At 39.1% G+C, this 23,360-nt stretch overlaps 1 protein-coding gene across 1 annotated transcript; it reads right to left on the bottom strand.

Annotated features, from left to right (window-relative positions):
• Positions 1 to 2,148: 2,148 nt before the first annotated feature.
• Positions 2,149 to 10,846, bottom strand: LOC134806064 (uncharacterized). The gene is made up of 8 exons (XM_063779327.1): positions 10,743 to 10,846; positions 7,497 to 7,627; positions 6,488 to 6,568; positions 5,647 to 5,782; positions 3,865 to 3,979; positions 3,402 to 3,558; positions 2,394 to 2,592; positions 2,149 to 2,234 (listed from the first exon to the last, which is right to left on the bottom strand). The coding sequence occupies exons 1-8, from the start codon at positions 10,795 to 10,797 to the stop codon at positions 2,149 to 2,151; spliced, it is 960 nt and encodes a 319-aa protein (XP_063635397.1). The 5' UTR covers positions 10,798 to 10,846.
• Positions 10,847 to 23,360: the final 12,514 nt, after the last annotated feature.

Here is a 23,360-nt window from a genome sequence, read left to right as displayed (position 1 = left end):
TCTTCCCACCATCATCCGAGGCATCTACAATCCGTGGTCACATCTCTGGTTAACAGAGCACGAGACTTATGTGACGCGGAACACATAGATAATGAGTTAGCCCATGTTCAGGAAGTGCTAAAGAAAAATGGGTACTTGCAGAAAATCCCACGCACGACTAGGAAAAAAGAAAGACATCCGGAGGTTAGTAGGCAACCAGCCTTTTTGCCGTATGTGAAAGGGATAACGGACAAAGTTGGATCAGTACTGAAGAAATTCTCCATTAAGACTGTATACACGCCGTTATCTAAAGTAGCAAGTCTTTTACGCAGCCCAAAGGATGTCATTCCGTATCAGAATCCGGGTGTCTACAAGATAGAATGCAGTTGTGGAAGTGCGTACATTGGCCAAACTAAGCGCAGCGTTCAAGAGAGGGTGAAGGAACACATAGCAGCTGTTAAAAATCGCCATGTAAACAAATCCGCAATAGCTGAGCACTTGCTGACAACAGGAACGAATCACTGGATTGAGCTACATAAACCCAAAGTCCTCTCCAACGAGCGACACTATTATCCGCGGATCGTGAGAGAGGCGATTGAAATTAAAAAACACCCTAAAAATTTCAATCGTGAGGACGGGTACAAATTATCGTCTACTTGGGGACCAGTGATTCAAATGTTGAAACCAGCGGATATATCTTCGGACCAGTGTACGGATACTGTGAGTGTTGCGTGTCGTGCCGTGGACAATAAACATTAAACTTTAACGGGTAGCTGCAATTTCTTTGTCTACCCCGAACATTTTTATAAACTAATTTCGGGTAGTTTAGTGGTGTTTTATTAATATCTCCGTTGACATTTGTTGGGACGTCAGTCTTTCCGTGACCACAGCTGGTGCAACTCAGCTGAAACGTCGGAATTAAAGGTAAAAACAATGAAATTATATCGCGGTAGACCCGTTTGTGTAATTAAATCTGATTATTGTAGTTAGGTTACATGTAGTTAGGTTACATGTAGTTATGACTACTTGTAGTTAACTACTTTTAGTCGTAATAAGTAGTTAGATTACAAATAGTAGTTAACTGCGCCCAACACTGCATGTACCTATGCCCTACCCAGCCCACCTTCTCAAAGCGGCAACTTGTATACGGTGTATAATAAAATTTTGTTGTCGAATTCCTCGAAAAGGATTCCTTTTTATCCAAAATTCTCGATAGAGCCGTCTACTATATTATTAACTTTAACCAGTCTTCTAAACACTGATTTACTGATTAACTTAATTACTCCCAGTAAAAGCTAGTTATTATAGTTACAAATACATATACGGCTACGGCGGAATAAAAAAAGATCCCTATCGGAATAAAAAGAAACTATATTACCAATTTAACATGTATAACTCACCTCCGAAGTCACTGTGAAATGCTTTAGGTGAATTTAACTCGTTGTGATCATGCATCATGTTACAATTTAACATCGTTCAGGTACTGATCCATCAGCTTAACTAGATGTTGCAATTTTCCCTACAAAAGTAACCACTCTATAATATAGGTACTTAAGCATTATGAACAGGTACCTAGGTACTACCTACCTACCTGATTATATGCCGTTCAGTTGGGGTGAAGGAAAGGGGCGCCTTTCTTGGGACAGAATTTCAGCCTCTTTTTTAGGTAGTACCTAGTACCTACCTACTATCTTGAATACATTATTATTTCTTACCTAATGAAAATGTGTCAATTTCATCGCGTTTTCAGTGGAATCTTAACCCGTTTGACTTTTTGTGTTTTGCGCGTAATAATTATAATTTGAAAGTTAGGGTGACATTATGTTATGTGACATTGGCATAATTTCTCTTTTTTATCAAAAGTTAGACATAACGAACGTAAAGGAGGTAGGTAGGTTAGGTTAAGCGCGTTAAAACGTACAGTCGACAACAAAAGACGCAGTGATCAAAATTATCTTACACGATCTAAAATATTTAATTACACAAACGGGTCTACCGCGATATAATTTCATTGTTTTTACCTTTAATTCCGACGTTTCAGCTGAGTTGCACCAGCTGTGGTCACGGAAAGACTGACGTCCCGTGACGTGACGTCGTCGTTAAATATGTGTACAAAACGCGAGAGTTTAAAGTGTTATACGATCTAAAATGTCGTAGGTACTGTGTAACCTACCTCGTACTGTTCGCCGAAAGTCTCGGTCGATGGTTGCGGGCTGCGCCGACCACGTTGCTGATGCGCCAGTCTTCAAGTCTCACTCAAAACAATAATAAAGTTTTCATGTATGTTTTTATTGGCATTCAATATGTTTATAGAAACTTATTTTTTCATAGAATATGAGTAGGTAAATTGTTTTCAGGCAGATAAGCAAAAAATACACATTTTTCTTATAAAATATTTATTACACAGCTAATACAGATCACCATACTGAATACATGTTGACTCTGCGCGCCGCTAGGTGCACTTTTGCCGGCGTCGCCGCCGCCGATATTTTCGACGATGTCGGCGTCAGCGGTGTGCGGGCGCAGCTCCATGGTGTCGTATGATTTGTCGCGCACGCGCACTGCGCTCTCCTCATTGCTGCGCCAGTACAGGGACTCTATAGTTGCTAGGCACTGTGAAAGAATAAATCAACTTCATAAATCTAGATTTCGAATTGTATTTTTTTATTCTCAACTGAGTTTAACGGACATAAAGTATTTCTTATTAAAAACATAATGCATATTTTTCGGCTCTTGATCGATCAATTGAATTTGGTACCTATCAGTTTTGTTGTTTTACTTAAATACGATGGTGAATTATTAATTAACATTCACTGAATGCGTAATAGGATTGATCCTGCTCACTTCTCCCCAACAACCTGTATAAGCTGTTAAATCGTACACCAACAATTTAGGTAGTTTAGTAGGTATAGTATAAGTAAGTACCTATGTTAATTCCTAAAATTCATGACTCTTCATTTTCATATAATATTAGTCCGACGACATTAAAGTTTGTTATCATTCCATTACGCCACAAGCTCGCCTGCGGGCCCAACTAAAGTTTAAGTAATGATGAACTAAACCTATCTACCGGTAGTTTCGGAACTCGAGTGCTTCAACTCATCTCATTACCTGCGCTCTACGATGTTCCTGCCGCTCTATAGCTGTTTGAATTTTAATCAATCAGTTATATTAAGTTTATTTAGGCTTACCTATGTATACTTGTAATACGAAATGTGTTTATACAAATCTCCTAATGCGTGCCTAAGTTACAGATTTTTGTTTAAACTAATTAAGTATGGGTTTTAAAAGATTTCCAACTTTTTAAGTACGGTTTTTTAGGTAATGAACCGTTAGCTCTGTCGATCTAGACATTCGGATTTAAGTATTCGGGTTTATTTTTTATAAGAAGAATCTTATAAAAACGCTATACCTATTATGACATTTATGACACTCGCCTTGACTTTAAGGCCGTTGTTCTTGAAGTGATCCTCGGTGACTCTGAAGTCCAGCGGCAGCGTCACCGTCTCGAGCCCCTTGTGCGCGCGACGCGCTAAACTCCCGAGCGTGGCGGGTGGCGCTGGCTCACCGTTCACGTACCTACAAAAATACACAAATTATTTTTTGTCGTTGTCTCATTACTGAGTACTCTGAGATTTGCACCTTAATATATAATACCTATATTACGTATTTTGGCAAAGGTGCACTTCTTCAAAGGTTTTAGGGACAAAAACAAACTAACGAAAAAATCTTTGTCCCTTGTATATATATTTTTTTTCTTTTTATTGCAAAACTAAATAATAGAGTAGACTAATGTACCAGCATCATCCGTAAAAGTGCATGTCGACTTTATCAATGAATTCCTTCGTGATTTCTCCATGCGATTTCGTAGCTCACTGTACCCACCAAGCTAGCGTCGGTGCTGGGCGCGCCGCCCCCGCCGTGCACGACGTTTGCACGCGCTCGCCGGCGCGGTATCGCGACCGGAAGCCGGTCAACGTTGGACCGCTCTCCGGGAGCACTGGAAAAGTCAACCGACTATTAATTGGATACTTACCCTCTACTCAAAAAAAAATATTTTGGTATGCTGATTCCTGTTCTATTCTTGAAGATTGTCCTTTTTACTACTGTGTAGGTACTCGTATTTAAATACAGCTTCTTGTATTTAAACAGTACGAGAACTGGCAAAGTATGATATATACAACAATACCAACGGGAAATGAAAAAACAGTCGAACCTTTACAACTTTGCACCGTCCAAGAACTTCAAGAAAAGTTTCAAATAAGTTAACAAAGATAATCTTGCCTTATTCTACTTGCACCCTGGCTTACGCCGTAAAATATTAAGATTCATCCACCGTCCGATATCATCTGGGACACTCAGTTAGAAACTTTCGCGCTTTCCTCGTTGCTTAACGAGCGGGCGAGTCGAACTTCGTACGTGACCAGCCAACCAGTGTAACTTGATATCATTACCATATGAGATGTTGGGCCAACCTCTACAAGCCTACGGGATATAAAGATATGCAATAGAAGGAGCAGCCATGTATTGGTCTTGCTTGTTTCACCGCATGGCTTGGTTTTGTAGACGTTTTGATGCCGAAGTCCCTTTTTCCCCCATTTCGCTGATTTGATCTACTTATGAGCAATATTTAGCCGTATCTTAGAAATTTGTTATTCTGAGCACTAGTCTCGTTTGAGATTGGAATATCGCCCCTTGTCTTAGTTGTGAAAGATATTATCTCAGTAATTTTATTCTGTACCAACTTGAAATAAAGTTAGGCAAAAGTTTTGCTCTTAGCAAATGTGCAGGCAAAAAGGATTAAATAGTTTTTGGCTTAGTAAATGGCCATAAAATATAAGTAGAGTCAGACCTAGAAAAGTCTGCAGCGATTTTGATAGCCTACGCAGAGCAAATGTTATATATACGTCAGAATTTGATAGAAGTTTGACGTTTCAAATAACACTTTCACTGCGAGGGTTATCAAAATCGCTGCAGACTTTTCTTGGTATAACTAGGTATACCTACAGGCCCATCAAAATGTACCTACAGGTTTTGAAATGGCTATAATTGATTAAATAAGTGCTTTAAACGGCAATCATTCCTGTTTGGTGACTGCTAAATTTAACAATGACACATTATTTTTAAAATCTCTTACGTCAGATCTTATAAGATAAGCGGCAATAGGTATTACTAGTCTTATTTAAACAATCGGAAAATGCCTTATTAAGAAAAAGTGTATAGGCACTTATTGCGCCCTTTTTTTGTGAGTGAAAATACTTCATATCTCGAACGTAAGTATACAAGTAAACATATCAAAGAAGGAAGGGCAGGACAATCACACGCACTGTATCGTCCACACAGTTAATTGACACTTCGTAAACCCTGTTACAAAGACATAAGGCCTAATAAGACATAATGGACAGCAAGTCTTGTTGTTAGTGGATATTCCCAGGACAATCGCGTGCCGGAAAATTGTTAAGTGTTCGGTCCGACGCAACTTCCAAACTTCGTGTATTAGACATTCAGGAAGGAGCAGGGGGGTAGCGTCACATAGAACGTTATTTTGCTTCCTCCATAACTTCCTGAACTGGATGTTAGGTTAGATAATTCGATCTATGATGTCGCGCTAAAGGGTAAATGCAGGCAAACAAAACACCCCACACTTGTAGAACATGTAGAACTCACCAACGACAGTCATGTCGGCGTGGTCGGACACGGTGGGGAAGAGCGGCCTCTCGCCGGACACCTCACAGCGGTAGCGGCCTTCTGTCTCCAGCTCGGCCGGGCCTAGCGTCACGTTTGAGCCCGATGAGTCAGATTTCTAGAACATACCAAGTTAGAGTAAGTTAGATGCTGTTAAAAAGGTGTGGCAGAAACTGTAGTAATTTAAATTGTATTTTTCTTAATTACTCGTAATGCATGTTAATTATAAGATGTAATAATGTTTTGAAAAGATGTGCCCCGCCGAGTTTGTTGCCGGTCCCATATTGGGATACCCTCCTCCAATTGAGGGGGGATTTAAATCTTCTCGGGGCAGAGGTGTACGGTTGGAGCCGGTAAAGGTTTATTTGACGTTCATAAGCGCATTGTAATATGCCTACTTGAATAAACTATTTTTTATCTTTTTTTTTAATCTGTCTATGAAAAAGATTCAAACCACATACTTTTGTCCTCAACATTTTAACCGGAGAGGAGCAGAGGTTCAATTTTTATTGCATCAAGCCCACGAAAAATAATATTCGTGCTCTCTTCGAAATATTGAGAAGCTAATATATTTTGAGAAGTGTTCTCAAAATGTATAATAGCTGGGAACCAAAACCGTAATTTAAGCGAAAATTTCTGTTAAACGAATATCGTCAGGTAACAACCAAAACTCACTACCTACCACTAGTTCAGAGCTATATGTACCTACTCAATCGACTACTACCAAAACAAGGTTGATTTTTGTTTAATATATTTTTTGTAATTGATGAGTTTTGGTTGACATCTGACGATATACAAAAAAATTGCAGTGGTAAGGTCAAACCTCAACATGAACCCCGGGCAGAGGGAACCGCCTCCTCGGCTCCCGGTCTCGTGGCACGTGGCGGAAGAACTCCTTGCCGTCCTTTAATCAAACATTAGCGTGTAATAGTACATTATTGTCGAGGCTCGGAAGTAGCTACTTGCAGGCTGAGGATTCGTTTTAAACGGACGACCTTGGGAGTCCGTTTAATTGAATCCGAAGCCAGCAAGTAGCCTTCCAGCCGAGTCATATATAGTGCTTTTCTCAAAAATGGTGCAAGAAATATAAATATAATAGGAATATTTTACAAAAGCAACGTTCTTACGTATATATTTTCACAGACAAAAGTAGAAATAATTGAAAAAATTAGCTTTGCCGCCTTTTTATTTTTTTAATAAAAAAATAGAAGTGTATTTTTCTGCCGAAAATACGTCAACCTATTTGAGACAGTTAAATAGTCGCGGTACTAATCATCTGTTTGGCTGTTTAATGGGCCTGTGCCTTCATTTGATATGGCCATTTCAACTTTTAAAAAGTTTGGAACTCGACAAATAATGGAATTTGTATGCAACATTGCAGTCCCAAAATCGAGACTGCAATGTTTTTAACTTTTTAATTTTTGACTGACCATAAACTACGTGCTTCGCGACCTATTTTTTAAACGGCAAAGTCGACTTTGCCGTCCATTTTTGAGAAAAACAATGATTTATCCTCAAACGTCTAATCTCCAACAATTATACTTCTCCGGCCTCTTAAATTGGCCCGAGCGATATATTGGATCTAGTGTAAAATTTACACATTGTATAGTTCACGGAATTAGACAGGCTCGGAATTAGATAGTGTTACCGAATGTACAAAGTTCAAATAGGTATGACTTTCGTTGTACAAGTTAGACAAAGAACAGCAGCAATAGCACGCAAATGCTGCACGCCAGTAGCAGCTCCAGCATCCGCAACATACCTTGTAAATACCACTTGACGTAGTAGAACACGTAAGGCCGGAGCTGCCAGTGGCCACAGCAGCAACCTACCTTGTACCACTTGACGGAGTAGAGCACGTCGTGCGGCCCGAGCTGCCAGTGGCACGCGAGTGCTGCTCGCGCGCCGCGCGCCACGTGCGGCGGCACGCGCAGTTCTAACAGCTGCAGCGAACACGCGCATTCTGTACACAAACACCTATCGATCAAGTTAGAAAGTTAGAAATACACAGAAAATGAAATACATACAAGTTTAAGTAGTCTTAAACTGACGACCGTATCGCTAAAAACTTACCGCTTGTCGCTTACTGTAGTTACATTACAATACTTTCATACAATTTATAATTATAAAATAACTACGGCAGAGGTAAAATCATTTACGGTATGTCCTATACTGACCTAAATTATATGTTAAAACATCCCTATGTAAAAGTAAAAGCCAACAATCATCGTAATAAAGCCTACTACAAATCGGAAAATTGAAACATTCGTCCCCTAGGGAACTAATTTCGTGCAAGCAATTTGAAACAACCCCCGTCGTTAGTGCGGCCAAGCATGAAACGATTAAACATAATAAACATTAGTGTAAACAGAGAACAACGAATTAGAAGAAAGATAAGTCAGAAATAATAACCAAGGCAGGAATATAATAATTTCCGTAGCTAGAAAATTTTTAAAGGTTCCGATTAGGGGGTAATTGCACAAAAATTGGGTCGAAGTGTATCCGCAAAGGCCCCCGAAAACAATAAGCTAAGATAAGGGTTCCGATTGTGCGGTTTTGGCTACGGAACTCTAAAAATAATGTTATTTTTACCCAGCGCCGTGTTAAACTTTTGATGACGGAAAAACGAACTACAAGAAAAATAATAACAGAAACATAGTAAGTACATAACAAGTTATCTTTTTTTTAAACAGCGTGGTATTTGTAATCCGTAAAATTAGAAGAAAATATCCAAACAGTCATAAAGATAGGTAAATAAGAAAAGGCAACAAAGATACAAAGTGGTCATAAATCAGTCGGCAACTAGGACAAAGAATAAATTAGTGTTTTCGTATGCATGTAGGTCGTAGCTAATCTGGAGCGAGTACATTATGCGCCTAGGATGTCCTGGTCTGTTATCTGAGCTAATTTTAGAGCTGGACACGTATGTTCTCTACGAGTACCTTCCATTCCCAAGTACAGTCGGCTACGGAGACATTTGACCTGGGGGTGGGCTGGGGCCCACAAACATCTAAGCATGGTATAATAATATACTCCGCCTGGTACTCTATTCCCGTCTTTTCTAGGTCACCTAACTGACACAAGCCTACGTCATCATGCGACAGCGCTATATGATAATATGCGATAGCGCTATATATAGCGGCCATGTTATTGTGACGTAGGCCTGTGTCACTCTGGGAATAGAAGACCATGTTTTATTAGACCATGCATCTAAGCAGGTCCACTAGCTTTGCCGCTAAGTAAGGCCATCATTACATCATAATCATAACTATTACACATATAATCTGTGGTAAAGCCCCGAATAATTCAATTAATCTTGAATGTTACCTACTGTCAAATTCCTAATAATTCAAAATGTCGTTTTAAAATGAGAACGTACTTGGATTGTATGTAGTTTACAGCAGGGCAGTCCAAACCCCGGCCCGCGGGCCAAATCCGGCCCGCGACGCGTTCCAATCCGGCCCGCCGACACTCAAAGCGAATGCCCACTGTCCAGGGGTTCCGCATTCATTGAGAGTGGAACTGTTCCTAACAGCAGCAACCAGACACCCTCCCCCGGCGCAAAAACCGACGGTGGCCCGCGCGAAAGTTTCTGAGGCGCAATATGGCCCTCAGGTAAAAAAGTTTGGAGACCCCTGGTTTACAGTAACGTCGTCTCATAAATTCGATATTTGGTGATTAGAACACAGTTTCCATTAGATATACAGGGTGGCTAAAAAATTACTACATTCCCGTTGCCAGGGAGGTTTTGGGATTATATACTGAACAACTTTTCGGTATCAAATCGCGAAAAAGAATTTGGCTATTTCATACATTATGGCTGGTCCTTTTTCTATGGGAGGGTTTTTTTTTTTCACCATTTCGGGGTTGGTCCCATAGTAAAAGTTGCTGTATAATCCCAAAACCTCCCTGGCAACGGGAATGCAGTTAGGTATTTTTTAGCCACCGTGTATATTAGTGAGAATAAATCTCTGAACATCAGCAAAACGGCAATTCTCAAAGCACTGCATAGATAAATCCTTAATCAAATCTGATTAAGATTAGCCTGATTATCGGCCTAGCGGTTGATCAAGGGCCTCTAGAGTGGATCAGGCCAAATTAAGCAGTCTCAATTATTAACCGATGTTGCCAGCGCTGTCCGCTCTCATTGGTCTCAGGAAGCTGCTGCAGACGCCATTGAGTTTAGATTAAGCTAACTAATACGTACATGCATACATATAGCCGCTACGTTTGGCATTAGCAACTGACTATCTACTTATTTAAGCTACTGTACAGTCAAGGTATTAAATATCGACACGGACAAAGTACCAAAAATATGTACATTCTACCTTAATGTAAGATAGCGTATATACATAACATACAAAAATGGCGCTTTGTCCTTGACTGTACAAATGCTGGAATTGGTTTACCCAATACCCCGGACATCCCGGTAGATGCCGCTGTTACGGCCGGCCAAAATCCAAAATCTCGCTAACGTTTGTTTATCGTGGAATCCATAAGAATTTAAACTTTTTCTAGTATCTCTATGTGGAGATTATCCAGCTAGAATAAGTATAGGTATGTCTGCTTATAATTAAGCATCGTGTTCGGTTCTTGCTTTCCCTTCGGGACCTTAATGTTAATACCAGTTTGTTTTTTTTTTCGGATTGTAACAGTTTAAAACGAAACATAAGTATGTATTATAATTAAAGAAAGCTAAGGAGTGCCATGATCTAAATATTCTAAATGTTATATAATAAACTAACCACATTAAAAAACAAGAATACCTATAAGAAGTGTGATTACTGAACCCTTGGGACGCGAAGTCCAACCCGCACTTGGTCGGTTTTTGTTTTCTACATAACTAAGTAGCAAAACCATGCAATTAAAAGATACCCATTACCATTAACAGCCGACAATTAGGCCTTTTGCCTGAGAACGTTTCGGTATATCCTATCGCGTGCGAAATATTGCCGGTCGAATGACACTTCCTACTTCACTTGTCTGTAATGTTGCGTGCTTGCCATGTCATTAGGGCTAGGGAAAGGACTTTCTTTCTATTCTTTCCTTTTTTTAGTAGTGGCGTGTAATTTACTCACCGACTGTGAAAGCGAGCGCGACGAAGAGGCAGGAACGCGCCGACAGCGCCGACATGTTTCATTCACAAGACTCCGTCCATTGTGGGGCAGTTCACATAGCGCCTGTCAAATAGATAATGCCTGGGTCTAATTATTGAAAATTTACTTTAAATGACGCAAAAGGCCCATCGAGTCGCTTTGATACATAATTTAAAAAGTTATTGCTTTTGCTACTTTTACCCTGAGAACTTTTTTTTCTTTGATAAAGAAAATAATTACGGTCAAATCGGTCAATACGGGAAGAGTGGCCATGCCATACGGCTAAGTTTGACTGGCCTACACATTGGGGCCTGTATACACATTGATTAATGTTTATTGCGAGTTCATATTTGCTGGTTCCTACTTGCGTTTAGTGGAAAATAAATGAAGTCGCATTAAATACTAATAATCCATGTGCAACAGGCCCCAATGTAAGAGCCAGTCACACTTATCTATGTACCCGTATTGACCTTAGTTACAGTTTATACTGAATCAGTTAAAACCTAAAAATAAAGTAAAATCCGAAGAAATTACGACAGATAAATAATAGGATATCTCTTTATTTACCTACCTACTGAACTAATGCAGTTTTTTTTTTAAATTAGGTACCGTAAAACGGGGTGAGTAGGTTTCGCGGGGAAAGGTGGGTTATGAATGGGGAGAGAAGGTTTGAGAGGGGGGTGAGAAGGGATTTTAAGGCTACTGCTACAAAAATAATGTACTTATTCCAATTTAAAATGGAGCTATAGTAATACGCATAATAAAAAAAAATCGATACAACAATCTTCCAAAATCACCTTTGTATGAAAACCCCTCTCACCCCAAATACGAGGCACTACGGGGTGAGGTGGGTTTTCCTCTTTATCGTCTAAGTTATGAAATGGAACTACCCAAAATAAAATAAAAACTAAAATACAAACGTCCGGAACACTTATTATATACACCATTCAGTTTTCATATGTAAAAATAAATTGTTATCGAGGTTTGAATTTCAGTTTTGACCCTACTCACCCCATTTTACGGTACATTACATTTTTCATAGCCTGTCTAAGTAAACAATAACATGTTCTAAGTTCGACTAGTCGGTTATTTATATTAAGGATGACTCACGCTAGCCCGGGCCGGGGCCAGGCCGGAGCTTCCGGCGCTTCGTTATATATTTAAAGCACCACGTGATCACCGATCAACCGTCATAGAAAATGACATGTCGGACGCCTCGGTCCGGGCACGGCCCGCTTGTATGCCTATTTCACTCAAAAGTAAAGCAAACGAAGCTCACGGCAATAATAATTCTAACGTGCCGAACCTTTGTTTCGCTAATTTTACGGCACTAACGCGAGTTTTAAGTTTCAAACACTAACCAAGTTTATGAGTAACGTAATCAGTCACATTTCGATACCATTTGTGTTCCAGTTATAATTTATAAATTAATCTTCTACTGTTATAAGTTTTCAACTATAGACCCATACAACCATTTCCAGTCGCCGTTACGACGCGGTGTTGACACATCTTGTGTCGACACCGTCTGTTTCGGTCACAATTCCAGTCGCAGAGTCGTCGCCGTGTCGACACAGTTACCAGAAATGGGGAAGGGTCGACACATGACACAAAGTGACATAAAGTGTGGTCGCCGTGTGCACACATTGTTTCGGGTTTGCGACTACTTTATGCCAAAATCATTCGTTCATTCGTTCATTTTGTTCCTGTCAAATGGAAACTGTCAGATGGAAAAATACTTAAATAAAAATAAGTGACATTAACACGCCATCTCTTAAACGGATTACAAGACGTAATTATATATTGTTTGCATTTATATTACAATATGACTTAAATTATTATGGGGAATTAAACTGCTCGAGTGATTTGATAAACTAAGTGTAATATAATCAACGCGCCACCACATTGTTGTAGTTTAGCCGGAAATGAAATTGTTTACTTCTCAGTGCCTGTGTTCATAACTATATTATTTGAAGCATTTTTAGTACTTCGATGCGTATACTATACTTAAATAACAGAAATAACGCTTTACATACTACCAAACTTGTTAATTATGATGTATAAATATGGTTTAAGGCTGAGAAATATTGCAGTCACAAAGTAGTTGCAATGTTTCGACTTTGTGTCGACTCTGTGTTGACACATGACACGCGCTGTCAAAAGTAATAACAAAGTTACTGGATTTGCAAAATGGCTCCTTGTGTTGATTTGTTTTCAGATATTCTCAAAGTGTAAAAATGCCGTGGTCAGAGATGGGCATTAATCGATTAACTGTTTATTCGACTAATTAATGGAATAAAAAAAGTTAATTCTCAAATTTTAATCGCGATTAGTTTAGTCGACCTAACATAGATTGAAATTGAATTAATCTGAATAGTAATGGAATAAATTATCGATTAAATCTCGATTGAAAGTTGACAGGGGGCCATTTTTGTACGTAAAAATAATAGAAATGTCTTGCATGCAGATGGTAGCAAAACACTTTGTCATAAAAGTCGAGATGGGTGTCGATATATAGGTTTTAGGGAGTGCCGATTTCGAAAATAATGATCATTTTGGAATCCGAAATGGCGGCCATGCACTGTGTCATAAAAGTCGTCATGGATGTCATTTTATACGTTTTAGGGGGCCCCAATTTTGAAAATGATGACCATTTTGGAATCCAAAATGGCGGCCATGCACTATGTCATAAAAGTCGTCATGGGTGTCGTTTTATAGGTTTTGGGGGGCGCAGATTTAGAAAATGATAACCATTTTGGATTCCAAAATGGCGGCCATGCACTATGTCATAAAAGTCGTCATGGGTGTCGTTTTATAGGTTTTAGAGGGTGCAGATTTCGAAAATGATGACCATTTTGGATTCCAAGATGGCGGCCATGCACTATGTCATAAAAGTCGTCATGTATGTCGTTTTATAGGTTTTAGGGGGCGCAGATTTCGAAAATGATGACCATTTTGGAATCCAAAATGGCGGCCATGCACTATGTCATAAAAGTCGTCATGGGTGTCGTTTTATAGGTTTTGGGGGGCGCAGATTTCGAAAATGATAACATTTTCAATTTAAAAATGGCGGCAATGCACTATGTCATAAAAGTCGTCATGGATATCGTTTTATAGGTTTTAGGGGGCGCAGATTTCGAAAATGATGACTATTTTGGATTCCAAGATGGCGGCCATGCACTATGTCATAAAAGTCGTCATGGATGTCGTTTTATAGGTTTTAGGGGGCGCAGATTTCGAAAATGATGACTATTTTGGATTCCAAGATGGCGGCCATGCACTATGTCATAAAAGTCGTCATGGATGTCGTTTTATAGGTTTCTGGGGGCGCAGATTTCGAAAATGATGACTATTTTGGATTCCACTTTTATGACAAAATACGTAGCCGCCATCTTGGATTATAAAATGATCATCGTTTTCGAATTCTGCACTCCCTAAAACCTATAAATCGACATCCGTGACGACGCAAGTTATCTTTATTTTCAGATCTAACAAATTGCTACAGAATACAAAGGACAAAAAAGAAGCGAGGAGGTAATGAAACAAGCAAAAATACAGATGATTCCTCGACGCAATTGGGTGATTCTTAAATTGTGTCCAGATTTTTTTTGTCATAAAAGTTTATATTTTTCACATATTACTCTCACAAGTTCCGTGACATTTCGACCTTGTAATTTTTTAAGTAAATGTTTTTGTTTATCTATGAGGATCTCACTAGAATAGTATAATCAAGGTATGTTTATATTTGATGAATGAAATAGTAACGCAAAAAAAAATATATTTGTGTCTTATATTCCTGCCGAAGACTTTTATTTTACCTTTTCCTTCTACACAAGTTTGGCCAAGTAATAAGAATTTAGGGCTCTCAATTTTATTTTGACTTCTACAACAGTAAAGCTACGAGGCCATGTTTGGTATCGTTTTCGTATAAATTCGCAGTACCAAATTTAGTTAAGGTATCACATTGACACCATTCCGAAGTAAAAACATATAAACTTATTAAAATAAATTACTTTCTACACTCCTCTTCACGCTTAAACTGCTGAACAGTTTTAATTTAAATTTGGTACACATATATTTTGAGTCCCGAGACAGGATATAATAAGTTATCTCAAAAATCATCCTTTAAAGGTGTGAAATGAGGTGTAGGGGGGAATTCAGAATTGACTTCTTGAAGAATACTGTTTAAGTTTAGGTTTGAAGTCATGTTTTTTCATCATTTTTAACTAAATCAAAGATGTAGACCATCCCAAATTTCATATAAATCGGTTCAGCGGTTATTGATTTCCCGTACAAATTTCCACGCCACTTTTCACACCTTCAAAAGATGATTTTGGTTATAAGATCTATCCTATGTCCTGTTCCGGGACGCAAACTATTTCTATACCAAATTTCAACGAAATCGGTTCAGCGGTTAAGCGTCAAGAAGAGTTTCAAAAAAACCGGCCAAGTGCGAGCCGGACTCGCGTATTAAGGGTTCCGTACATTAAGTCCGACTCGCGCTTGACTGCACATTTCTAATAGGTTTTCCTGTCATCTATATGTAAAGAACTATTTTGTGTATTCAGACGGACATACATACAGACGCACGAGTGATCCTATAAGGGTTCCGTTTTTTCCTTTTGAGGTACGGAACCCTAAAAAGATTTATTTTTATTTTGTGGAATGGTGTCAATGTGATATCTTAAATGGATTCAGCACCCCAGATTTATACGAAAACGATACCAAACACGGCCTAGCACCTTCACTGATATAGATATATATATCAAGATAAAATTGAGAGCCCTAAATAAACTTTCAAGAGCGGATATCTCAAAAACTATTCAACATATCGAAAAAATTGACTGAATAAACTTGTAACAAATTAAATAAACTTTCATTTTGTATAAGTGGCCATGTCGCTGAGATGCATAGTTTCCGAGATATAATCGAAAAACGGGAAAATGGGACCTTCAAAGGCCCCGCTCTCCCCCCCCCGCTCAAGGGCTACGGCCGGGGACTTTTGATATGTTCACCTCCTAACTTGTCAAACCGAGTTATGGAGTCAAAAATTGTGTCCGAGCATTTCCCTCTACAACTTTTGGAGCATTCGTTGCCTGACCTAAGTAGCTTATTGAATTTCTTTAAAAACTTTTCTGTAAAAGGTTGACGGGTGTTGGGTGTTTATATGATTTCGGTCGATTATTATCATTTGCATTGCCCATGATGACTTACTAGAATTACGAGCACACGAGACACTAATAGTAGTTTGACAAACCTTGGTTTTCAAGAGGTATTTTATATTGACATTTGCTGTCACAAATTTGCTGTCAGATTTAGTCGCAAACCGCACGCAAAGTGCACACAAATGTGTCGACACCTTGTTACGGAAAAGTGTAGACACGGCGACGACACTTTGTTTCGAAACAATTCTAGACACATTGTGTGGACTCTGTTACGACACATCTGACATTTAGTTACCACTTTGTGATTCTGCGACTGGAATGGTTATATGGGGAAGCTTTATATGTATAAAATTACTTTATAATACAATTAAAAATAAACTAATCTAAATGAATAAAAAAATCTAAATAAGGCCCCTGCGGTATTGTGCCAAAGATGCTGGTCGCATTCCCTCGCTGAATGGCTCTCTGGTTACCAGTAATATCGACGAGCTTTTTGCACAGTTCTTTAAAAAGAACATGTGCGCTTAGACCCCACCAAAACCCACGGCCGCAGTGTCTCGGCACCAAATACCACAAAATGGTATTGGGGGCCGAGACCTTGATATTTAGATAGATAGATAGATCATTTATTGATAAAAATATAAAAAAAATTACATGTCATTTTCTATAAGTACTATACATTATTATTAATTATAGGTACATTTGGTATTATCACATATCTTAAAATAATTTATTTAACAATTGTATAGATGGGTCAGTGACTTGTAGCAGTTTACGAATTCGTCAATTGATACTGTAGCACGCCATGTCCAACAATATCAGTTTAAGTTTTTTCTCGAATATCGAGACCGAAGTAGCTTTTAACTCTTCGTCTAGAGTATTGTAGAGTTTTATGCCTACTATGTGTAAGGATTTCCTAGACTTTGCTAGACGTCGCGGGGACACGTATAGGAGGTTGCGTCTACGCGTTACAGTCTGGAGTTTTTGGTGATTAGAGGGAATCGAGAATTCGAGATTGCGTCGTATGTACTTGCATGCTTCGAGTACGTATACAGAAGGTAACGTGAGAATTTTCAGCTGCTTAAACAACTCCTTAGCATGGTATTCTGAGGGTTTTTTAGCCATGATACGGATTGCACGTTTTTGTAGTTTAAAAACTTTTTCACGTTCCGCACATGTTTAGAAAACTTTTTGCTTGCAGCCGCCTCGGCAGCTGCCCCAGCCCTGGTCGAAGTTCTTGGTAGATGGGACGGTACCAAATTATATATATCTATCTATATGTCGTAGTCAGATCGTATAATCCGCCGTATTACATTACGGCTAGCCGTTATCAAAAACAGGGGCGTTTTGAAATGCGGCGGTTCGACGATTAGCCGGATTGTCATTGCGATACGTTCTTCAATAAGGCGGCCAACGTTTAGCCGCATCGTACTACTATTTTAGATTGTAGAGTGACCAGTTCTTTCGGTCGCCTACGTAACCGGAGTTTGACAATGTTTGCAATTTAATTTATTTTTACCATGGTCCCACCGCACTACATGTGTTTCTTTTCCAAAACATTTCCTTCACAACTTAAATAGACGGAGCCCCGCAAGCGGGGCTCCTATTTCTGGGCGGTTTGCCCTTCGGGCATCTGAAGCTACCTAACGAACCTAACCTACTTACCTACCTACGCTTTTTTCCCCAAAGTGTAATGTTTTCACGGACGTCTCACTAAATCAATAGGTAGGTAGGTTAGGTTCGTTAGGTAGCTTCAGATGCCCGAAGGCCAAACCGCTCAGAAATAGGAGCCCCGCGAAGCGGGGCTCCGTCTAGTTAAGTTGCGAAAGAAATGTTTTTTGAAAAGAAACAGTCCGACGAACTCCAGATTTGATGGACACCCCAGCGTTTGTCAGGCAGCGCCACGGGTGTTAAAAATGGGAACTAAAAACTGTCAAAGCGGCGGCTAATGACTCGCTGTATTACATTACGGCTAGCCGTGTTGAAGAACGTATGGCGCCGAATACATTCCGGCGGATTCTCATTCAGCCGCATTCAATCCGGCTAATCGTTAAACCGCCGCATTTCAAAACGCCCCTGTTTTTGAAAACGGCTAGCCGTATTGTAATACGGCGGATTATACGATCCGACTGCGACATATATATACATATAATAAAGCTGAAGAGGGTCGAAAGTCTGTACATGGAAGATATTTGAAAAAAAGTTGGCTGGGGATACTTAGAATTGATAACAGAACACGTTCCAACAGTTTTTAGAATTTTTGTCTGTTTGTCTGTTTATCTGTTTATCTGTTTGTCTGTTTATTTGAACGCGCATCACGTGAAAACGGCTGAACGGATTTTGATGAAAACTTTATTAATCTGTCGAGAAAATCCCCGGCCAGGTTATAGGCTATAAAAATTCAACCCTTAAAAGGGGGGGTAGCCTCAACACTCGATTGACTTAAGTTTGCCCCTGAATCGTATGGCGCTACTTAGGAAGGAGGGGCAAACTTTTTTCAAATATGTGCTAACACTATAGAGTACCCTGGTAAAATACCAGATGGCGCTGAATTTAATACGATGTGATATAAATAAGCCACCGAGGAAGGATTTTGCCAAATTAACTCTAAGTTTAGAAGACCCCTCTTCTAAAATTTCAATCAATCGTAAGGATATCAACAAATTTAATTGAATAATTGTGTTGATTTAATAATACAACAAAATTAAACGACAGTAAATTAATTGCCCCTTATTGCACAGTGCCATCTTTTGGGGAGCTGAGTAAACATTAAGTAACCAAGAAAACTAAAAATGAGTTTACATAGTTACGTAGTGGTAAAATAAACACACATATCAACACGCGTATAATTTCATAAAATTATTTAAAATTATTTATTTTCACCGTCATGAATTATACCTAATCGTAATTATATCGCATCCATATCAAATCCATATTCATACGTATCGCCTCCTTAAGCACTTAATAATGACCACGAAGGTGGGTACTTTGAAAAAAAAAATATTGACCTCTGTCATTTGCAGTGCCGGATTAACCCTTTTAAGCAAAATAAGCACTTGCTTAGGGCACCATGTCTAGGGGGCACCAAAAATTATCGAAAAATTTTCGCGCTCGCTTCGCTCGCTTCGTTGCAACGTTACTGCTGCAGCACTGTCAATTTTCGTGATAAAATGATGTGACTGATTTCCACACTAAAAGTTAAAATGTACAACTGTCTATCAAATTGTTTTTTTTTAAATATCGAACAATTGTCGCGCTCGCTTCGCTCGCGTTTTCAATAACTTTCTAAGATATGATAAAGTTGACATTCCGGTGGCGACTGCAGCAGCATTAGGTACTCTGTTGCAACGTTACTGCTGCGGCACTGTCAATTTTCCTGATAAAATGTTGTGACTGATTTCCACACTAAAAGTTAAAATGTACAACTGTCTAATAAATTGTTTTTTATATCGAAAAATTTTCGCGCTCGCTTCGCTCGCGTTTTCAATTACATTCTAAGATAAGATTCTAAGATGTTTATGATTTAAAAGGAGAAATTTGGGTGGCAACTGCAGCAGCATTAGGTACTTTGTTGCAACGTTACTGCTGCAGCACTGTCAATTTTCGTGATAAAATGATGTGACTGATTTCCACACTAAAAGTTAAAATGTACAACTGTCTAATAAATTGTTTTTTTAATATCGAAAAATTGTCGCGCTCGCTTCGCTCGCGTTTTCAATAACTTTCTAAGATATGATAAAGGTGACATTCGGGTGGCGACTGCAGCAGCATTAGGTACTCTGTTGCAACGTTACTGCTGCGGCACTGTCAATTTTCGTGATATAATGATGTGACTGATTTCCATTCTCAGCTGAAATGCAGCAATGAACGTCACTCAATTTACCAAAAAAATTCAATGTAATCTTGATGACCCTAGGGAGAGGGGGCACCATGGTCTAGAAATACTTAGGGCATCAAAATATCTTAATCCGGCTGACTGGTCGTTTGCGGAGTAAAACGATTTGGGACTCGCTTTTTATATACATTACCATGCCTTCCCGAAAAAATCGAATCATTCACGAAAGTTTCGCAGCGCATTGAGGTTACAAGGGGCACGTGGTCTTCCTCAGGAGTCTGAAGAAGACCACGGTAAGTGGCGCTCTAGCCAAGCAGTCCGCTTCGCTTTCACTCGCGCGCGTATAGGTACCTTACTGTATCGTCCGATATTCACCTACTACTCTGTCGTTTAAATCCTTAGAGAATATAACCAACGGAGACGCCATGTCTATAATTTTCGGTACAAAATAGACTGGCGTTTTTTGCGGGGGAGGGGCACATCAAATGTGTACCTACGTAACGTAAACATAGCCATGTCAGATAAACGTCAGTTGATCATTGGCGAACGACAGAGGGGAACGCCTGTTAATGACCACTCCGTTTGGTTATATTCTCTAAGTTTAAATCACGTGTAAAATTTGAATAAGGGCGAATAAAGTTATTGATTTTGGAGTGTAGTTTTATTTAGTGGTACCTAATTGTAAAATATTTTATCTGGACTTCAGTCCTCTAGCATATCCATATGTCAACTTTACTTCAAGTTCCGCCTCCAGGGGAGAGGGAGAGAAATTAGGATTAGAAATTAGCCGCTTACTGATACAGACCGAATTACACGCGGGCGGAGCCGCGGGCACAGCTAGTACTAAATATTTGAGGACAATCTTACACAGATCGACCTAGACTGAAAATAAGCAAAGCTTGTACTATGAGTAGTACCCGACGATATACCTACATACTTAGATACATCCATAGGTAACTCAGGACCAAATATTCGTGATAAACACACAATGAATGCCCTGACCGGGATTCGACCCCGGGACCTCTTACTTCATATAGGCAGGGTCACTACCGACTACGCTAGGAGGCCGTTAAAGTGTTTAAATCCCACAGACGCTGAAAAACAAATAACCTACTTATGTAGTAGGTTGTAGTAAGAAGTAGCTTATTTTCAGTATACAACTGAACTTATATTTCATAAATGTTCACTATATAGAGTCGGACCAAGAAAAGTCTGCAGCGGATTTGATAGCCCACGCAGTGCAAGTGTTTTTTATACGTCATAATTTCATAGAAGTTTGACGTTAAATAACACTTGCACTGCGTGGGCTATCAAATCCGTTGCAGACTTTTCTTGGCCCGACTCTACTAAATTATCACTTATAAAAAAACAACTAACCACGCTACATATTATCAAAAAGTCGAACCGATTCGAAAAACAAAACACACTTCACTAACGTGCACTCTTGAATATACCGCCGTTTCAGAACCCTCAAGTTATTAGAGAAAAAAAGTTTCAGAACGGTTCCCGGGTTCGAAACGCGAGTTTAAATTCAAACATGGAATGCGTGGCGCCGAGCCGAGCGCCCCTTCCCAACTATCGTGCGGGCTCTTACTTGGGAAACTTTAACTTGAAAACTGTCATAGTGTACCTATGTTCTAACGTTCAAGCTTATTTAAGTAGGCCACGTCAAATTGCACCGTTATATTTGGGGAGCTAGTTAATGAGAATGGGGGAATGAAATGGCCAACTGTTAGAATATTTTTAATAGCATTTAACATTAGAAACCCCGACAAAATTCAAGCGCCATCTAATGAGCTGAAAACTATTGATACTTACTTTTGATTACGCAACGCCGCACGAAAATCGGTTCATCCGTTGGAAATGGGAACCTGGGAACTTTGTCCAAGTTTGTCTCTTAAAAAAAAAGTTAAATATATAGGTCATCATTTCAAACATAGACAAAGAGAATCATACTATCTTTGTCTTACACTAGTACTAGCACCCAAAAGAAAAGGATGAGTATAGTTTGTTTGTTCTTATTTACTGACAAATTTGGTTTGACAGACTATACTTATAGTCCATAGAGACGAGCTTAAAGCACTCTGGGAAGAATTAAAATGTGAATTTTGAAACGCGGTTGTGACATGTAAAGAGTAAGGGGCTGAAGGAAAAAATCGACTTGTTTTATTGACAGATTGTGACATGGCTACTGATTTGATTGACTGATGATTTGGCGATGTCGCCCACAAGGTGACACATGCTAATAGTTAGGGAGGCGAATAGGGGAATTTTCGGCAATACTCGAGCGTGGCAGTTTAAGATATGAGAGATACCTTAGACCTAATAGAACAACCTTGTAAAGTATTTAGCTCTATATGTAGTGACGCGCGCCTAGGATAGACGATCAGATTAGTAAAAAAAAATGGATAGTCTGAAATACTCGAGCGCCTCAGATTAAGATATTGGGGGTTGATTTTAGTGTTTAAAGACTAAATTTAACTAATCTGACGATAAGTCCTTGACGCCGCCGAGTTATAGGGTCGCGAACTTGTAAAAAAAAAACGTTAATCCGGCATTCTCGAGCGCGATTTTTTTATTTTTTATTTTGAAGAATATAATCTAAAACTTACTAAAAATACAAAATCTGCCGGTTTCCGCATGACCGGAAGTGTGGAGGAGCCATTTCGTCTTCCTAAGAACGCGTTGCGGCATATAAGTCGCGAACGATACATTTTACAAAAAAAAAGTTTAAATGAACAAAAAAGGTAATTTTATTTTACATAAAAAAGGTCTCTTTACATTTTTGTCCAAAGTTAAAACTTTTTGACTTGAAGCATCATAAAAACTCAACCAAAAAACCTTTTTCGGTCAGATTAAGAGAACCCACCAACATTTTTGTCAGATTAAAAAAATATGCTTTCAGGATACCGAGATAAACCTCCCCTATGAAAATCTGACGCGCTCGAGTATTTCAAAAAAACTTTCTTTTTTTGCATTTTCAAAAATTCATCGTAACTTATCGTCACGCCGAAATCGTCAGTTTTTTTAAAGGAAGCTTCCTTGGGGCCTACTTAACACCCCTTCCGAAAATCTGACGCGCTCGAGTAAATTTTTTTTTTTTGCATTTTTGACTACTTTATATGCCTACCCCCACCACGCAAACCGGCAGATTAGTATACCGTTGTTATCAGAGGCACTCGGGGCATACGTAGTATGAATATCTGACGCGCTCGAGAATGCCCAAGTAACTGTTTTTTTTTACATTTTTGAAAAACCGTACACGCCAAACCCACCGCTAAAATGGTTTTTGCCATTACGAGCTTTTCTTTTCGAAATTATTTTATCTTTCGATTTTGATAGGTCTCGACGGCGCCGTTGAATTACGCCATTTAGCTACCTCGCCTCCCTAACTATAATTGAATGTTGACATATGGCGTGTGGTTACGCTCCTGATCGTGATCGTGGAAAGATAGGGGCTTATTTTTAAAAGGGTGACCGTATGAATAAAAAATATTTACATTTTGTTGATTTACATACAAAATTGGCTTTAATGATAAGGCGTTTAATTCTAAGAAATCAAATTACATATATTTAAATGTTAGTATGTTTGGACATTACAAT

Source organism: Cydia splendana, chromosome 1, assembly GCF_910591565.1.
Source record: "Cydia splendana chromosome 1, ilCydSple1.2, whole genome shotgun sequence".
In the NCBI taxonomy this organism is placed as follows: Eukaryota; Metazoa; Arthropoda; class Insecta; order Lepidoptera; family Tortricidae; genus Cydia; species Cydia splendana.
Note: the sequence above shows the minus strand (reverse complement) of the source record. Positions and strands in the feature narration are given on the sequence as shown.

Excerpts from the sequence above, each read along its gene's own strand:
- LOC134806064 (XM_063779327.1), bottom strand. The coding sequence starts at position 10,797 with ATGTCGGCGCTGTCGGCGCGTTCCTGCCTCTTCGTCGCGCTCGCTTTC. Across the intron at positions 7,628-10,742 it reads CGCGCTCGCTTTCACAGTCG|AATGCGCGTGTTCGCTGCAG; the intron begins GTGAGTAAATTA and ends GTTTGTGTACAG. Across the intron at positions 2,235-2,393 it reads TGTATTCAGTATGGTGATCT|TGAGACTTGAAGACTGGCGC; the intron begins GTATTAGCTGTG and ends TATTGTTTTGAG.